Source organism: Carassius auratus, chromosome 30 (genome assembly GCF_003368295.1).
Source record: "Carassius auratus strain Wakin chromosome 30, ASM336829v1, whole genome shotgun sequence".
NCBI lineage: Eukaryota > Metazoa > Chordata > Actinopteri > Cypriniformes > Cyprinidae > Carassius > Carassius auratus.
The window spans coordinates 7,801,899-7,821,412 of NC_039272.1; the positions used below are offsets into that span (position 1 = coordinate 7,801,899).

At 40.6% G+C, this 19,514-nt stretch overlaps 1 protein-coding gene and 1 long non-coding RNA gene across 2 annotated transcripts; one reads left to right on the top strand and one right to left on the bottom strand.

Moving 5' to 3' along the window:
- Positions 1-937: 937 nt before the first annotated feature.
- On the bottom strand, positions 938-9,040 carry LOC113050006 (uncharacterized). Its single transcript, XR_003276689.1, has 3 exons — positions 8,930-9,040; positions 2,764-2,797; positions 938-1,370 (listed from the first exon to the last, which is right to left on the bottom strand). It is a non-coding gene; the product is annotated as an uncharacterized LOC113050006 (long non-coding RNA).
- A 4,569-nt stretch (positions 9,041-13,609) lies between these two features.
- On the top strand, positions 13,610-16,499 carry LOC113050008 (uncharacterized). Its single transcript, XM_026212729.1, has 2 exons — positions 13,610-16,343; positions 16,428-16,499. Exon 1 carries the CDS (start codon positions 13,678-13,680, stop codon positions 16,339-16,341), a length of 2,664 nt encoding a protein of 887 aa, XP_026068514.1. The 5' UTR covers positions 13,610-13,677; the 3' UTR covers positions 16,342-16,343; positions 16,428-16,499.
- Positions 16,500-19,514: the final 3,015 nt, after the last annotated feature.

Below are 19,514 nucleotides of genomic sequence, written 5' to 3' on the forward strand. Positions count from 1 at the left end.
TTTCATTCAGCCTGTTTACAATAGTTCGACATACAAGAAATTAACTGTGCTAAACCTATGAAGCCATAGCCTATATCATATTTGATATGTGGATTTCTAATGCTTTTTAATTGTGATATAATAAAAATATAATAAAATGGATATAATTAAAACGTAGGCTACACAATTTTGTACTCAATACATGCCTGCAGTCTGACCGACTGTTTATCATTCAGTTCATACTTTTAGTAGCCCAAGTAAAAGTTCTTCTAGTCCAGTTAAAAAAATGACCACCTTGAGGTACACTGTAAAAAATAATTTTGAGATTTTGTCATTTCAACAAATCATTTTTTGTTGACATAACAATTTTTTTAGAAATTGTCCAGTCAACAAGAAAATTTTAGTTCACTGGCCTTCAACTAAGCTGAAAGTTGAATGAACTAGTATGACTGTTGTTTCAACTAAAAAACACATGTTGAAATAACAAAAGTAAATTTAACACTAACATCAAGCACAACTCATTTGTCATTATCATTTAAAGTCTTAATTATTACTAAAAGCAACATACATAAAGAAATATTACTTAATTGTCTTTATTTTAATAGACAGGAACCTTGCTTTAATCAAAATATTAAGAAAATTTTGCTATTTACTGATATTAATAGATTATATTTAGTCATATTTGATTGATTTGACTTAGTTTTATAAATATATATTACTTCCTACAGCTACGTAAACATTATTAATTTATTCTAATATTACTACATATTAATTCTGTCTATACCTATATTGTATCACTATTAAGATACAGTTTAATAATGCTATTTCAAGTGCCTGCTGTTCTGTAAAACACTTTAACTTCCATTACTGAACAGCATTTGCTGCACCATACACAGCATTTGTTTAAACCAGGAGGCAATAATACATATACAAATTATATACACACACACATTACATAAAAATAACAAGATGACACTTTAATTTGACAAAGCTTGGTAGTACGGATAGCATACTTTACAAAGATAAAAATATTTTTTAAAAGTCACAAGGTCTGCCCATTTTAATACATCCAACATAAAGTTTTGAAAAGTTAAATCTAAAGAAGACTGTAGCAATTCTGTGTCTGGACAGTGGAAGATCCAAAATACAAGCTCTTGTATGTGAGGAAAGTGTCCAGTGGAGCAGGGAGTGTCAATGTATCACAATCATGTTCAAGATTCAAAACTGAAATGGGTTGTCCTAGCATCCAAGATACAGTACAGTGTACTACTTCCTGTGATGACAGTACATCAACAATCCCATCCATTAATAAAGGAAGAATCTTTTCCAACAGGGCCATGGACAACCAGGATTTCGAGGATGTGCTTAGTGGTGTCACTGCAGCTGTCCACCTGCATACAAGTAAAATTAAAAAATATATATTTTTAGAAACAAATAAAAGCAGCATTACTTGAATCATTTAAAGTGACTTCATTATCAGCACAGAATAAACACAAACTTTGTAAAAAAAAAACTGTCCATCATTTTATGTAGTTCAGATTATGTAAAAAAAAAAAAAAAAAAAAAAAAAAATTAACGTCAGTAAAACATCTGTAGAACATGGCATAGAATGGCTCCTGAATTAATGTTGCTTGAATGACACTCAGAGTACACACACACACACACACACACATACATACATATTAGTGGTGCAACAGATCACAAAACTTACTGTACGGATCATATTACGGATTTGGAGACACGGATCGGATAATTTTTCGGATTAGCAAAAAAAAAAATAAAAAAAAATAAAATACTGTTTACTTTTCTATACCACAGCAAAACTAGCTTAACTGATAAAGTTATTAATAAAACAAGAACAATTACATAACTTACAAGCATATGATTACAACATAAGTTACAAATAAAGTCAGTATTTGAAGCAGGTATTTGGCTGCTGTCTCTTTTAGACCAAATGCACGGACCTACTGTAATAACTAATACAAATCCGGTTTCTTCCTCAGCTGTTTATGTTCAGTTTAGACATAACCATCTGCATTTACTAGAACACTTGCCAAAACGGGTATTTTAACCTAACTTTGTGTGTATGTGAAAGAGGAATCAATTCGGTGTCTACGTGGTATCTCTTTCTCTTTGTGTGTGTGCTTCGGGTGTGTGTAGCAGCAGCTGAGCACAAAGAAAACAGCTCATGAGTTGAGATTGCTTGATTGTGTAAGACAAAAACTTGAACTGGTAAGACAAAACATGTGCAAATTATAAACTTTCACTCTATGATAGTTAAACTTAATCCGCAAATCATATGCTTGCTGATCCGTGGGGCCTGGTCAGTCTATGATCTGTTGCACCCCTCATACACACACACACACACACACACACACACATACACATTTAGTTTAGTATTCCAGATAATATAGTAATTTCATGTCATGGTCATGTTCATGGTTTCCTATAGGCCAGTGGTTCTCAACTCCAGTCCTGGTGACCCAATACTGTGCACATTTTGTATGTCTCCCTTTTTTAAAACACCATATCCAGATCATCAGTGCATTAAGTCAGAGTTCCATGAACTCAACTGGGTTTCAGATATAAGAGAAGCATATAAAAAGGTGCAAAGCAATGGGTCACGAGGACTGTTGAGAACCACTGCTATAGGCCATCATCTATCAAAACATGACCATCCCTTCATCTACCTTCTCTCTCTTACTTTAGTGTTTTATTAAATTTTAAATGGTAACACAATTTTGAAACTGTTTAATTTAAAAGAAAAAAAAAACAATTCTTTACCAGGCAATCTGTAGAACATTTCTCTTCTTTCACCCTGTAAATAGACTGACAATGTGTATTAAAACAACAATCTAAAACATTTGACCAGTATTTTATATTATGCTGCAAATTATAGGTAAGAATAACAGCAATATTATACCATGCAAATACATGCATAGATTTATACTTGTCTGGGTGTAAGAATTATAATGGAATCATTTTATTTTGTATGGCTTTACTTTTCAAATGTAACGTTAATTGAAAAATAATTGAAACATGATGCATAAGGGCTAGCTACTATGATAACTTTGTGTAGCATCGAAGCACAAAAATTTATTAGACTAATAAAATATTATATACACATTGTATTAATCTTTTAATCTTTGCAAACATTAATATCACCATCACTAACATTTAAGGAACAGATTGTGCAATGGTGCTTTGTGAATCGCAAAAACTTTTTCGCTTTAATGTGGCCGCACCTTAAAATTATTAAATAAACTAAATTGATTAAAATAAACAATCTAGGTGTATTAGATCAACCAAACGAGAATCAATCTGTTGAAATGCTTATGAACCCATGCATTTTCCCAAAAACAGAAACAGAAGGTAAAACATCTCGGTTACGTATGTAACCTTGGTTCCCTGAATAGGGAACGAGATGCTGCGGTGACGTCACCACGTATGGGAACACCTCTGGTGTGACGAATGTCTGAAGCCCTATACCATCCCGCCAATCCTATTGGCCAAATGGCGCATAGCACCACCCTGCGCATGCGCGCGCATGATATACCTGGGTGCAGCGCGCCATTTCGCTCAGATTTCATGACTGAAGATGAAGAGTTATCAAGGTACGGAACGGCCAGAACCGCAGCATCTCGTTCCCTATTCAGGGAACCAAGGTTACATACGTAACCGAGATGTTCCCTATCATAGGTCACTTCGATGCTGCGGTGACGTCACCACGTATGGGAACGATATACCAAAACGCCTGACGTACCTGATAACTGAGATCCGAGGAAGCAACTGCTCAAGCGGAGAGAACCCGGGAGCCAGGGGCCATCCTCACATCCAGACTGTAGGATTTGATAAAAGTGCTCGGTGAGGACCATCCTGCCGCAGCACAGATATCATCCATAGAAGAGCCACTGAGAAAAGCTTGAGAAGAAGCTACAGCTCGAGTGGAATGAGCCTTAACCCCTAAGGGTGAAGCGAGTCCGCGCGCCTCATAGGCCAAAGAAATCGCCTCCACCAGCCAATGGGACATGCGCTGTTTTGTAACTGCATGGCCCTTACTTTTATGTCCAAAGCAGACAAACAGCTGGTCAGAACCACGCCAAGGAGCTGTGCGATCCACATAAGTCTTTAAAGCTCTCACAGGGCAAAGACTTAGATCTCCTGACCCGGCCTCGGCAGGCGAAAAAGCTTCCAGAACCACTTGCTGAAAGCGAAAAGGGTTAGATGCGACCTTAGGAACATAGTTAGGCCTGGGCCGCAGCAGCACCTTCACAGAGCCTGGTGCAAATTCCATGCATGAGGGTGAAACAGAAAGAGCCTGTAAATCCCCAACTCTCTTGAGGGAGGATAAAGCCATGAGAAGAAGTGTCTTCAATGTCAGGATTTTATCCGATACGGTCTCCAAGGGCTCAAACGGATGCCCTGATAAACCTAACAACACAATGGATAAATCCCATGAAGGAACTCGCACAGGGCGGAAAGGCCTCAGCCGTCGCGCACCCTGTATGAAACGAGAAACTAATGGATGACGCCCCACAGAGGCACCGCCTATGCATTCGTGGTAAGCTGAAATGGCTGCCACGTAAACCTTTAAAGTGGCTGGTGTAACGCCATCCGAGAAACGCTCCTGGAGGAACTCCAGCACTGAAGCCACTGGGCAGTAAACTGGATCCACATTATGATTACCACACCAGGCTGTAAACAGTCTCCACTTGAAAGCATATAAGCGTCTCGTAGAAGCTGCTCTAGAACTCAATATAGTCTCAGTAGTTTCAGCAGAAAAACCGGGACATACTAACGCACTCCGCTCAGTGGCCACGCCCACAGTTTCCACAGATCTGGCCTCGGGTGCCAAATCAGCCCCTGTGCTTGTGATAATAAATCCTGCCTGATGGGAATCTCCCACGGAGAGCCCGCTAGCAGACTGATCAGATCCGCAAACCACGGCTGCGTGTGCCATCGCGGAGCCACCAGCAGCAGCTGTTCCACTCTGTCCCGGCGTAATCTGCATAATACCGCTGGGATCAAACGAATCGGAGGAAAAGCATACAGACTGGTCTTGGGCCAGCTGTGAGCTAACGCATCCACGCCCAGGGGCGATGGGGAGCGTAGGGAGAACCATAGCGGGCAATGCGTAGTCATGCTCGATGCGAATAAATCCACTTTCGCTTTGCCGAATATCCGCCATAAAAGATCCACCGTCTGGGGGTGTAATCGCCATTCTCCCTGTTCCAGAGCCTGTCTGGATAGCAGATCCGCTCCGAAATTCAATCGTCCGGGGACATGAATGGCCCGGATCGAGAGAAACTTGTCCCGAGACCACAGAAGAACACGCCTCGCCAGCCTGCACAGGGGGCGAGAGCGCAATCCTCCTTGATGGTTCAGATAAGACACAACCGCTGTGTTGTCTGATCTGAGTAGCACATGACGGCCGATCAGCAGATCCGAGAAATACTGGAGAGCCAGAAAAACTGCCAGTAATTCCAGTCTGTTTATATGCCAGCCGCGCTGAGCCGCTGTCCACACTCCGTGGGCTGGTCGCCCTCGACACACAGCTCCCCAACCAGTCAAAGACGCGTCCGTCGTGACAGTCTCTCGGAAAGCATAAATTCCCAATCGAACTCCTGACAGGAGAAATTCGGTTGACATCCAAATTTTCAGCGACATCACACACCGCCGTGTCACCGAAATCGTGCGATGCGGGAGACAACGGGGTGAAATATTCCGCCTTTTCGTCCACCACTGAAAAGGGCGCATTTGAAGCAATCCCAGACGAATCACGGGGGATGCTGCTGCCATTAGACCCAAGAGCCTGAGGCACAATCTCACCGTCACCGTGCGACCCGCTTTGAAGTGCCGCACGCATGACGCAATCGACTGAGCGCGCGGGAGAGAAAGCTTCGCTGTCATCGCGCGAGAGTCCAGATCTATTCCAAGAAAAGTTATCCGTTGAGAGGGAGTTAAAACACTCTTCTTGAAATTTGTTCGTAAGCCCAGGCTGTTTAAATGATTCAGCACAAGATCTCGGTGAGAGTGTGCTTGAGTCCGCGATTGCGCTATCACCAGCCAATCGTCCAAATAGTTCAACACACGAACGCCCTGGAGCCGCAACGGGGCCAGAGCTGCGTCCATGCACTTTGAGAACGTACGGGGCGCTAAAGCCAAGCCAAGGGAAGAACGCGGTACTGATACGCTTTGCCCTCTAAAGCGAATCTGAGGAACTTCCTGTGTCTCTTGACGATCTGAATATGGAAATACGCATCCTTCAGATCGATCGTAATAAACCAATCGCTTGGTCGGATCTGAGACAGAATATTTTTCACCGTCAACATCTTGAATTTGCTCGGTCTGAGTGCAAGATTCAGACGGCGTAAATCCAGAATGGGTCGTAACCCGCCGTCTTTTTTCGGTACCACGAAATAACGGCTGTAAAAACCTGTCTCCATCTGAGAGGGGTGTACTTCTTCTATAGCCCCTTTGCTCAGCAGAGCTGACATTTCTTGTCGCAGCACCGCCATTTCCGTAGACTTCACCGTAGTGGGAAGAATTCCGCGGAAAGGAGGCGGGCCTTTCCGAAACTGAATGGTGTATCCGTGACAAACCGTGCGTAACACCCATTGAGGAATGCCGGGCAAGCGTTCCCACGCGGCCCGAAACAATATTAACAGTTTCAAAGCTTCCGCTCCCAGCAACGCCGTCATACGCGTTAAAACGACCGGACACGAAAAACCCGTGGTGTTCGTGCACCGGGGAAGCGTATGCGCCGGAGTCGTTGCGTTCCGTTGAGTATAATCCTGAAACGTGTCCACGGCAGGAATTAGGCCAACAGATGGAACATCGGGCTCTGCCGCTAGCGAAAAAGCGGCGGCTGTGTGAGCCGTCATAAACGGGCCGTTTGTGTAGGGTCCTTGAGTCATCCCTCGAACTCCGAAAGCAGGATTGCGCAGAGTGTCTGAGGGAGCGTCTGTCATTACAGCTCGATCCAATGTTGCTCGAGGCGCTGTTAGCGGCGAGACAATCAATGTTTGAGCATGGGGACTGCAATGAGAGTGTGGGATGCGCGAAAGCGGTCCGACAGCGCTCTCTAGCGGAGGGCACAGTCCCTGGCAAGCAGCAAAAAGATCAGGAGCTGCTATTCGGCACCCGAGAACGAGAGGCTTTAGCCGTCGAGGTCAGGTTCAAACGCTTACGTTGACGCTGGTGCGCCGGAGGAAAAACCCTAGGGCCCCAGTCCTTACGAGGAGGCGCCATGGGTGTAGGTTCCTCTCGAGAGGCTGCTCGCTGGCGGTGAGAGGAGGTTGAGCGAGAACGCGCGGGCGCTTGCCGGCGTTCGACCTCCCTGGGTCTGCGGGGAATCAGCTGGCGGAAAGCGGCTGATTGCTGTTTCGCTGCCCTGAACTTCTCCACTACTGACGTGACAGCCTCACCGAACAATCCATCCCTGGAGACAGGGGCATCCATAAGGAAAGATTTATCCTTCTCCTTAATATCGGTGAGATTAAGCCAGAGGTGGCGCTCAACCGAAATCAAACCGGCCATAGTACGGCCCACTGCACGAGCGGTATGTTTGGTAGCGCGTAGCGCCAATCCGTAGCTCTACGCAGTTCTTTAACTGCCTCCGGTGTGATGCCCTCACCTTCATCCAATTCCTTCAATAACTCCGCCTGGTAGGCCTGAAGGACCGCCATAGAGTGGAGCGACGCAGCCGCCTGACCAGCCGCCATGTAGGATTTACCCACCAAACTAGACGTGACTCGACACGCCTTCGAAGGAAGAAGGGGGCGAGACTTCCAAGCCGCGGCCGAACTAGGCGCAAGGTGTTCGGCGAGAGTCTCTTCCACCGGGGGCATCATAGTATAGCCATGGTTCGCCATATCAGAAACGGTGGCGAAATCCGCGGCCGCGGCGTTAGTAATCCGCGCCGAAAATGGCTGTTTCCAGGACCTCGAAACCTCCTGGTGGAGGTCCGGGAAAAAAGGCAAAGGCCTCCGGGGCTGTGTAGGTGTCCGACTGGTTAAAAAACGGTCGTCCAGCTTGGAAGAAGGTTGGGCCTCGGCCTTGTCAACCTCCCAGTCTAGCCCCAATTTACCCACCGCACGAGAAACCACATCCAACAGCTCACTGTAGGAGGGGGAAACACGCCTCTCCTGTCCGCTAGGAGGAAGAGGGCTAGTGTCGGTCGCGAAGTCCTCAGACCCCGAGGCCGCGGTGGATAAAACATCGTCGTCATAGCGTCCACAACCGAAGGAGATGGCGGTGCATGCCTCCGGTGTGGGAAGTAAATCCTCATTAGAGAAGACGACAGGCTCAGTATAAGTTTTATTCTGCAGCAGGGTAGGGGAGAGCGAGCGATGTGGAGAATATTCCAGCGCTGCGCTGTCCACAAAATCCATGTCGCACGTGTCACCCCAGGCCCTCGCCTCGTGCGGTGCCTCGGCAGTCGCAGAGGTGACCTGACGGGGGTTAGACTCGAGGGCGACATTAGAGAAAACTTCCACCCTGGAGCGCAGTACTCTGAGCCGCAGGCCATCACAATGGGGACAGGAAGAAAGGCCGCTAAGCGCCGCCTGTGCGTGATGTAAACCAAGACATACTACGCACCTGTCATGAGTGTCCCCCGCCGTGATGTACCTGGTACATGGCTCCTTACATTTTCGAAAGCTCATCGCGTCCGCGAAGAGGAGTTAACACTGCTCGAAGAGATCGCTGGAGAACGCGAGACGATAGGGCACAGATGATTCGCTATTCCTGAAGGAATGAAATCTGAGCGAAATGGCGCGCTGCACCCAGGTATATCATGCGCGCGCATGCGCAGGGTGGTGCTATGCGCCATTTGGCCAATAGGATTGGCGGGATGGTATAGGGCTTCAGACATTCGTCACACCAGAGGTGTTCCCATACGTGGTGACGTCACCGCAGCATCGAAGTGACCTATGATAGGGAAACATACCTTTAACAGGAGGATATTCATCAGCCAGATGCGGGACAACTCTGAGCCATCTTATTGGTGCACCAATACTCTAGCGAAAACTCATGTGCAGATTTGTAAGTGTTACTCTTCCAAAACAATTAATTTATAACATGAATTAAATTTTATATAAATATTTTTTTTATTTTTATTTAAGGAATTTCTAATTCTCAATAAATAAATACTACAATTAAAAATTACGATGGTTATTTTTTTTCTGCTAGATTTTCGCGGGCTTTACTCTGTGTAGTTATCGCGAGATGTGTGTAAAGAGATTACCTCAGGTGGAGGATTAATGTTAACAGTTTGCTGTCTTCGAATTGATTTCAGGTTGTCTGTCATAATCATCCAACGTTCGTCTCTGTATGTGAGGTTAGTTAATTTAGATCCATAATTGTTTAATAACTATGATACTAAACTAATATGGTCCGTTTCTTTTCTAATTAATGGATTGGTTGCAGTTTTTCCACGATGGTCGAGTAATGCTGTTAAGTGAAATGGAGCCGAGCCATCGGCTAGTAGGATCTTTAGTTAACTGTTCTCAATGATGGTATATTTATTATGTAACGTTACTAAGTTCTCTTTTTCTGCTATATTTTCGCGGGCTTTACTTTGTGTAGCTATCACATAGACCGTATAAAACTAGAGCTATCATGAGATGTGTGTAAAGAGATTACCTCAGGTGGAGGATTAATGTTAACAGTCTGCACGTCGTCGAATTGATTTCAGGCTATCAGTCATCCAACTTTCGTCTCTGTATGTGAGGTTAGTTAATTTAGATCCATAATTGTTTAATAACTACGATACTAAACCAATATGGTCTGTTTCTTTTTTTTATTAATGGATTGGTTGCAGTTTTTTCACAATGGTTGAGTAACTTAATGCTGTTAGTAAAATGGTGCCGAGCCATCGGCTAGTAGGATCTTAATTGTTATCCATGGTGGTATTTTAATATGTACGAAGTTCTCTTTTTCTGCTAAGTTTTCGCGGGCTTTAGTCTTTGTAGCTATAGTGAGATGTGTGAAGAGATTAAAGTTACTTAAAGTGGAGGATTAACAGTAACCGTCTGCCTGGTCTTAACCCTTGTGCGTTGTTCAAATTCACCACCCTTTCATTATGTTCGGGATGAAAACATCTAAATTATATAAATTATATATATTATATATATATATATATATATAATTTCTGCATAAATCTATTAATCAACCTCAGTTTTGATCAAAACTACCAAGTGTTTAAAAGAAAATTCAAGATTTTAACACTTATTGCAAAGTTCATAAATGGTGTCACTGATTTTGTGGGAAACACACAAAATGACTTATTTTCTATATAAAAAGTGTGTGGCTGGATTTTTTTTTTACCTTTTTATCCCAGTCTTGGGCATGTCAAAGATTAGTAACAACATTGGCTTTGAATATGGAGTTCTGAGTATAAAAGCAAATTATGGTGTGTGTGTGTGTGAGAGAGAGAGAGACACCTTTATGCTCTTACCTTGATGAATTGAGAAAATCAAAATATGCACCTCAGCTCTCAGAACTACATGGAGTAAACAAAAACAAAGTGTATTTGTGCACCTGTTGCCTTTTGATGGTGGTGAGAAGTACAGACTAAACAAAAACAAGGTACATGGATCTAAACGCTTTCATGCCATCCTGCTGGTCATTTGATGATGAGAAAAGCAGCAAACAACACAAGAAAGGGCTTGACTTAAAACCAAAGCTTTAGAAATGATTATGCAGCCTGACCCCTCCAACGAACTGCAGTTTATTTGAAGTTGTTGCAGTTTGGTTCAGAAGTTGTTCATAAATTTGATGCAAAGTAGATTTTTTTTTTTTTTTTTTTTTACAGAAAAAAATGTAAAAGTGTATCACTGAAGAATTTTAAGGTTTTAAGCTGTCTGTACCAGCAAAAAAAGACAAGCATTTCACACACAGGCTGTCCGTACTTCTCACCATCAAAAGGCAGCAGGTGCATAAACAAACTTACTTTGTTTTTGTTTACTCCATGTAGTTCTGAGAGCTGGGGTGTGTATTTTGATTTTCTCAAGCTAAGTGAGCAAAGGTCTCTCTTTCACTCTCACACACACACTCACTTCTGGACCCTTGTGATGGCATAAATGCATCATCATTCATTCATAATGTACAAATTAGACTATTAATGTGATTTTTAAACTTTAAAAGTACATTAACATAGAAACAACCGAAAGTTCTTTAACATGGAAAGCAATAAAAAATGTAGTAATAAAGTCATTCCACCAGATAATTATTTCATATTGTGTGCTTTGCAAGCTGCTGTAAAGCAGTGTTGAGCTCACAAATACTCACTTGTCAAGCAATACATGCTAAATTAAATTGAAATCGGTTTCCTTCTGAAATACAGTGATATAAAAATACCCACACCGGTTTTTGATTTTAAAATGTGCAGTGCTCATGTTTATTCAATGAAGTCAATGCCTTATGCAAAATTTATTTGTGGCGGTCAGTTTTGATGTTGTGGCGGCCCGCCACAAATCAATGTGTGGGAAACCCTGGTATATTATTAAGAAATGAGATTGTTTAATAAGCGAAATAAGACCCTTATTCCTAATGATTCCTTTGAACCGATTCAATTTAATGAATGGTTTGAACACCTGACCTGTCCAACACTGAACTCACGAGACGTCTGAATTGGTGTATAAAAAAATCTGTAACGCTTTACAATAATGTTCTATTTATTAATCTATTTAACTACATTAACATTTACTATTACTAAACTGCACTTCTACAACATTGTGAATTAACATTTAGGCTATAGCCTTCATTGTTCAAATCAAGTTATACAGATTTGTTAACATAGTTAATGCACTATGAAGAAACATTACCAAACAATGAACCGCTGTGTTTTTATAAACTAAGATCAACAAAGATTAATAAATATAGTAACAAAAGTATTGCTTGTGGTAAGTTCATGTTAGTTAATTTAACAATTCAAACCATATCCTAAAGTTACAAACAAATAATTTACTTAAATTTAAATAATACTCTGATGTTTAAATCATTTAAAATGATAATTTATGTGTGCTCACCCCATTTTTGTTTGTAAGAAAAAAATAGATTTCATATCGCAATATATATCGCAGAAAAATAAAATATCGCAATGTCATTTTTTTCCCAATATCGTGCAGCCCTATAGCCTGACTACGTCAGACTTCCTAACTTCCGCTCAATTTCATTTCGCTTCTGTACTCAGTCTGATACAGCGTCAGAGCTTTCTGCCACCGGTCTGGAAACAGCCGGGCCAATCAACGAACAGAGGGCGGGCTGAGAGGCGTGACGTAGATGCTAAGCGCCGAGTTTTACATTGTAGGTTAGAGAAATCGAAAACCGAAACGACCGCGGAAATGGGAAACGAGACACGGGATGCAATTCGCTCTGTTATGGAGAACATTCAACTCTTTTTCAAACTGAAGCCAGAACAAGAAGAGTGTTTAACAACAGGTTTACAGTGGAAGTTCAATCATAGATTTGAGTTCGATGCATGATGTCTGTGCTTTGATGCGGCTGTACAGGCGCATAACATACGTCTAACTAAACGTATCTGATTGGCTTACGGGTAACCAATGATTTTAAACTTCAGACAAGCGCCCCCTAGCGAGAGAGAAAACACTTCTCTATAGACCCTTTTACAGTTGGTAAACAATGTGACGTATTTGTGTGGGCGGGGCTTAGCTGGAGGCAGAAAGATTCCCCTCAACACTTGAACAAACGGTAGCTAGCGAGTTTTCTTAGCTTGTTTTTTTAACAATGGCTGGAGAAAATCTGGATATATCTGCTTTATTTGAATATTTAAGGTCACTCACTGTCCGGGACCGCGATAATTATTTGAAAAAGTTAACTTTAACGGACGGAACCAGATTGGTCGACCCGTACACAATCACTCATTGGATGGACGATCTGACAGGATTACCTCCGATTGAGTGGCCTGACATCTACACTTACCTGATAGAGAAACCGAGCGTCTATAGTAAAGAGAAAATGAGGGCGTATAAATCCTTAGATTAAATAAAGAGTGAAATTACAGTTAAATTATTATTAAGATGTAATTAGTTTCTAGAAATAAAAATTCTGAAGACTGCAAATTAATTATAAACTTTCTGTATTTATTCTTTCTTACCATGTTCTTAAATTCCGGTCACAATTAATCACAAAAATGTATACAAAATGTTCTCCGTCGATTCTGGCAACCAACAACACAACAAGACAACATTTTAAGCTCCTTGAGTAGCCGACCCTGTGTTGGTTTGTATTAGCCGCCTCCAGTTTTCCGTTAGTTTTGCCTCCAGCTAGCGCCGTGACATACCTCTGACGTCCGTGCAAAAGGGGTCTATTATGCCATTCCAGACTCTGTCTACGAAGCAAAGTGAAGTAGCAGAGTCTGGTATTACCAGGCTAGCAGCCCTAATATGTATGTATGTAAACGCACACCTAAAATTGTGGATTGTAAATGTTGATTTTTATTTAAAATTTGATCAATATTCAAATTATTATTTTGACAGCCCTAATATGCTATACATTATAACTTAATATACTCAATCAAGAATTAAAAGTATGTAAAAAAGGAAAAGGATTCTTCTTGATGCGCTATTCATGTTTTTGTGTGTGTGTGTGTGTGTGTGTGTGTGTGTGTTTTTTTTTTTTTTTTTTTTTGTTGCAGAAAATAGATTCCCTCTTCCCTGGATTGTGACCGTTTCAATGAAATGGACATGCAAGCTTTGCTCATATAGTTCCTCAAATCAACGCACAATAACAAGGCATTATACTTTGAAGCACGGACATTTCAGCAGGTTTTGTCCCTTACCTTGTTTATATAAAGACTGTGTTTGTACGTTCAAAAAGCAAATTGATTTGAAAAGGCATTTATTGAGGCAGCATGGGCCATCACAAAATTCATCAGCACCCTTGACTGTTCAGATACTTTGTGACTTGTGTAGTTTTTCAGAACCCTGCAACCTTCGCCAGTATTTGGCACATTTACGCTGCCATCTGAAAAATAAGGAAACTGTGAAATGTCCTCATCGGCAGTGTTCCTTTCGTTCTAACATATACTCCACATTTACCGCACATCATAGTCGTTATCACAGTTCAGGTAGCATAGAGGACTTCCGACCTGAACTGTTTTGTGGGAATCGTCCTAATTTGGTCGAGGAGGACAGTCAAGGTAGTGCATCTCTAGTTGGATCAGATGAGTCTGTATCTGATTTTGAAGAAAATGTTGATGACAATGATGAGGTGCATTTGCAGCGAAAACTGGCGTCCCTTTTTTTGCGAATGCAAACACTATTGCATGTTTCAAAGTCAGCCACTCAAGAAATAATTGATGGGTTTTATGAAGTCAGTGTCCTCACAGGAGAACTAAGCAAGAAGTTAATTGAGCAAATACTGCTGCAACACAATGTTAATATAGAGCCATCAACATTGACACTGATAACAGAAACTTTAGACAAAACAGTCCCTCTTACTTTCTTATCAAGATCTGGTACATTAGGCACTGACCACAAGAGGTCTTCTTTTTTTAGGGAAAATTTTAAGGTTATTGAACCTATTCAGTACAATTTAGATTCAGAAAAGGGTAGAAAAAAGGTATATGTTCCAATTTTACCTGTACTGAATGAGTTGTTAAACAGAGATGATGTTCTTGACAAAATTTTACCCGAGAAGTTTTCTGGGTTAAACTCTGGAGTGTATGAAAGTTTTCTTGATGGACAGCATTTCAAGGAAAATCCCTTTTTCTCAGCAGAGGCGTTACGAATAGCGATAGGGTTGTATATTGATGACTTTGAAATTTGTAACCCCTTAGGAACGTCAAGGAAAAAGCACAAGATTTGTGCTGTCTATTGGGTTCTGGCTAATCTACCACTTAAGTACAGATCATCTTTATCATCTATTAATCTTGGACTATTATGTTACAGCAGTGACTTGAAAACATATGGATATGCTGCTGTTCTAGAACCACTGCTTAGAGACCTTGAACATCTTGAAAATCAAGGTTTGTACATAGAAAAACTAGGGGCACATGTTCAGGGAACAATTGCTTTTGTATCTGCAGATAATCTAGCGGCACACTCACTAGCAGGTTTCCAAGAATCCTTCTCTGTTGACAAATGTTGTAGATTTTGTCTTGCAAGTCGAAAGGACATTCAAACAGTGCAAGTGAAGAGTGGATCATTTGCACTTAGAACTAAACGTTCCCATGATGACAATGTTTTGTGCCTTAGTAGAGATGAAACTGTAAAAAGTGTTGAAGGTGTAAAGGCCAGCTGTGTGTTAAATAGACTAGAACATTTTCATTCATCGACGGGTTTTCCTCCTGACGTTTTACATGACGTTTTTGAGGGCATTGTCCCAGCAGAACTCAGTTTGTGTCTGTCAGATTTGATTGACAGAGGATTTTTCACACTTGATGATTTAAATGGTATCATCCAAAACTTTCCCTACAAGTTTTCCGATAAGACTAACCGACCCCAGAAAATACCAAAAACTTTCAAATTAAAAGGGTCAGTTGGCGGAAATGGACATGAAAATTGGACACTATTAAGACTACTTCCTTTCATGATTGGACATTTGGTTCCTGAACATGACAAAACCTGGGGTATCATTTTGGATTTAAAAGTAATTGTTGAACTTCTGGCATCACCTACGTTCACTGAAGAATCTGTGTGTTTTTTGGAGTCAAAAATTTCTGATCACAGGCTGCTGTTGCTGGAGGTTTTTCCTGACTTCAAGTTGAAACCTAAACACCACTTTGTAGAACATTATCCTAAACTTATCCATTGTTTTGGACCTTTATTGAACTTTTGGACCATCCGCTTTGAGGGAAAACACAGCTTTTTTAAAAAAGTTGTCCGTGATGTCAACAATTTTAAAAACATATTACTCACTTTAGCCACAAAGCACCAACTTCTATTTGGCTACTACCTTGACATGCCCAGCCTTTTTAAGTCAGAACTTGAAGTAAAGAGCGTTTCTGTTATTTCTCCTGATATATTGGACCATGGCCTAAGGCAGGCAATTAAAAGGAAATATGAAGATGTTGCATCGGTTTCCCTGGCAACAACACTTTCTCTACATGGAACAACATATTCAGAAGGAATGTTTGTCTCAGTTGGCAGCACAAGTGGACTTCCAGATTTTGGGAAAATTGTCAAACTCCTCATAGTGGCTAACAAGGCATTGCTCGTTGTTGAACCTTTTTCAGCTGTGTACGTGGAACATCTTGGATCTTTTGAACTGTTCAGACAACTGTCTGCTGATCTCCTTGTGGTACAACCTGAGGAACTAAACCACTATAACCCGCTGTATTCTTACACCATCCAAAGACGGCTTCTGCTTACACCAAAAGTCTTTTTACTTCATTGAAGGTACACCCAGGAATCTAATGACATGAATTATGGTTACTGTTTTTGAATATGGTAGTAAGACATTGTTCATTTAACCTTTTTCAGCTGCGTGCTTGGAGCTTCTCTGATCTTTTGAACTGCCCAGACAACTCTCTGCTGACCAGCTTCTTCGCACCGAAAGGCTTTTTACTTCATTAAAGGTATGCTCAGGAATGTAATGACATGCATTATGGTTTTTATTTTTGAATATAATAGTTAGGCATTGTTCACTTGACCTTTTCCAGCTGTCTGCTTGGAGCTTCTCAGATCTTTTGAACTGCCCAGACAACTCTCTGGTGACTGGCTTTGTGGGTATTTATTAGGTGTGCCCCTCACTAAAGATTTTTATAGTTAAGCAGTTGTCAGCAATATTTCTTATTTATTGGCATGAAGTTTCATGCAGAATAATATACAGCAACAGGAGTGCAACATTCTCGAAAAAATATATATGCAGAGGGGAAGGCTGTCATAACAAAAGAAGAACATCACTGCAGTCTTGAACCCGGCTGCATTTATGATTTAGGCAATTCAAAAATCTCCAAGATTATTTTAAATAATGATTCAATCCATTTTAAACAACTGTTAAATAAAAAATTAAACTTTAAATGGACTTGAGAGCAGGCCATGTGTCCAGAGCAGAGTGTTTTTTATTCACTGTAAGTCCAGCTGTTGAGAAGACTCACTCCGACTGCACTGATGTCCCAGGAACACTCGGGTACAGCTGCGCAAGGTGGGGCTATTACTGCCAATTTTCCACCACGAAAGCCGGTCGCTGTTAACTTGCAATGGTCCTTTTCATATCTCAGAATCTCCTGTAACTAGATGTGCGAATAAGGCGAATTCGCATCTACCTCGCAGCAAGACCTCCAGACGCGCGTAAACGCGTCTTTACATTGACTTAACATTGAAATCATTCACGCCAGACGCTCTATTTGCGTTTGGTGTGAACACAGCATAAGAGGTCGCTTTCGACATCACTGGGTCTTGTTTAATGGGTCTTGTTTAATTATTTTAAAATGAATCGTTTACATATTTGGTTAAAATCGATTCCCTATTTTCATTTTCGAAACTTTTTTTGGAGATAATGCAGCCGGTGGCAGTGCAGAATCTGACTTGATGCCAAAACATAATCATCTTCCATAATTTGGAAGTATTTTGGATTCAGAATAGACTATGTAAACCAGAGTGACCTGTTGTGCAGGTCGTGCTTAGCAAAAGAACACGTAGTGATATCGTATTGTATCTATATCTAGATATGTCATGAAAATCGAGATATGACATTTTGTCCATATCGTTCAGCCCTATTAGTACTGAACACTTTTGCTCAACTTAACTCTAAGAAGTTAGTCTATGTTAAGCGCTGTCGCGTTTCCATTACAGATTCGTGCAAAACTTTTGTGTTTTTATTTCTAAATATCGATAAACAAAATGAAATGACCGCGTTTCCATTAACCGATGTTATGCGACTAAAACGTCTTTTTTTTTCCTCTCGCAATCAGTCATTCCAAAAATCATGGTAACGGATGTTGGTAGGTTTATATATATATCACAGCCACCAGGCTAGACATTATTATTATTATTATTATTATTATTATTATCATCATCTCCAGGTTCAGGTTGGTGTGTGCTGGTTTTTGTCCACTTCAATCTCCAGGTTTGTGTGTGTGTCCATCTCCAGGTCCAGGTTTCTGTGTGTGTGTGAGCAAAATTTGCAACAAGAAGTCTGTGGAGCAGTCATAGCATAAGAGTAGCAATGGTATAGCAATGTAGCAATAGCAATGTCTTTAAAGGGATAGTTCAACCAAAAATGAAAATTCTATCATCGTTTGCTCACCCTCAAGTTGTTCCAAACCTGTATGAGTTTCTTTGTTCTGCTGAACACAAAGATATTTGGGAGAATGTTTGTAACCAAACAGATCTCGGTCCCCATTGACTACCATAGTATATATTTTTTCCTAGTATGGAAGTCAATGTGGACCGAGATCTGTTTGATTCTGTCATTCTTCCAAATATAACCAAATTATCCCTTTAAGGTATCTAAAATGAAGCCTTTTTTTTGCACAGGCCTATCTAAAGGGTTATTGGTCCCACCTAGTGATCAACTGTAAAAATAACAAATTTTACCTCTTCCCAAAAGGGAAAACCACAAACAATCAAGAATGCATGATTATATGGTGTCATGGCTTTGCAATCAAAAAATGTAGTTATAATGGAAGTCAATGGGGCAAAAACAGCCACCAACAACTAATTAGGGAGAAAAAAAATTTAATCTAATGTTGCACAAAAAATAAAAATTTATCAAAGCCAATGTAGCTACTAATCTTTGACATGCCCAAGACTGTTATAAAAAGTTAAAAAAAAATCCAGCCACAATAACTTTTATATTTAAAAGTCATTTTGTGTGTTCCCCCCCCCCCCCCAAATCAGTGACATCATTTATGAACTTGACAATTAAAGAGTTAAATTCTTGGATTTTTTTAAAACATTTGGTAGTTTTAATCAGGACTGAAGTTGATTTAATAGATTTATGCAAAAAAATAATTGATTTAATTGGTTTAATTGAGTGGATGTTTTCATCCACGAACAACTCGAAAGGGTAGTGAATTTGAACAATCCACAAGGGTTATAACACCAGCATTAAAAACTATTAAAATAAGTTGAGCTCAAAACTCCCTTTCAGTCAGCAGACAGTGTTTGAAATAACTTGATCTGATGTGGACTATAACCACCATACAAGGTAGAAATATTTATAAGTGATGCAAAAGATTATGCACGCTAGCCATTAACATAACCATAGTAAACGTGGTAAATGTGACCACTTGAAGAAATCAGACAACAGCTGCTTATTCTCCATCACAGTCCTGTATTTATTTAGTTAACATTTATCTGTCATAAGTCTTATCCCGAGAGTTTAGCTCCGCGTAGCCTATGTCATAAAAATATGATGCTTTTTGTTTGGGAGCTTTTCTAAAAGTAAATAGAAATGATAATTCTTTCTAAATGTGGTGTATACAGACTACTGTGACTACAAATAAACAGAAACAGACTCGACTGAATAACAGACTAGGTTCGTAACGCTTTATTTCTGTGCGACTAATTTTTAAATTTCAGAAATTTAATTCATTATGATAAATGTATCACTTATTATAGTAA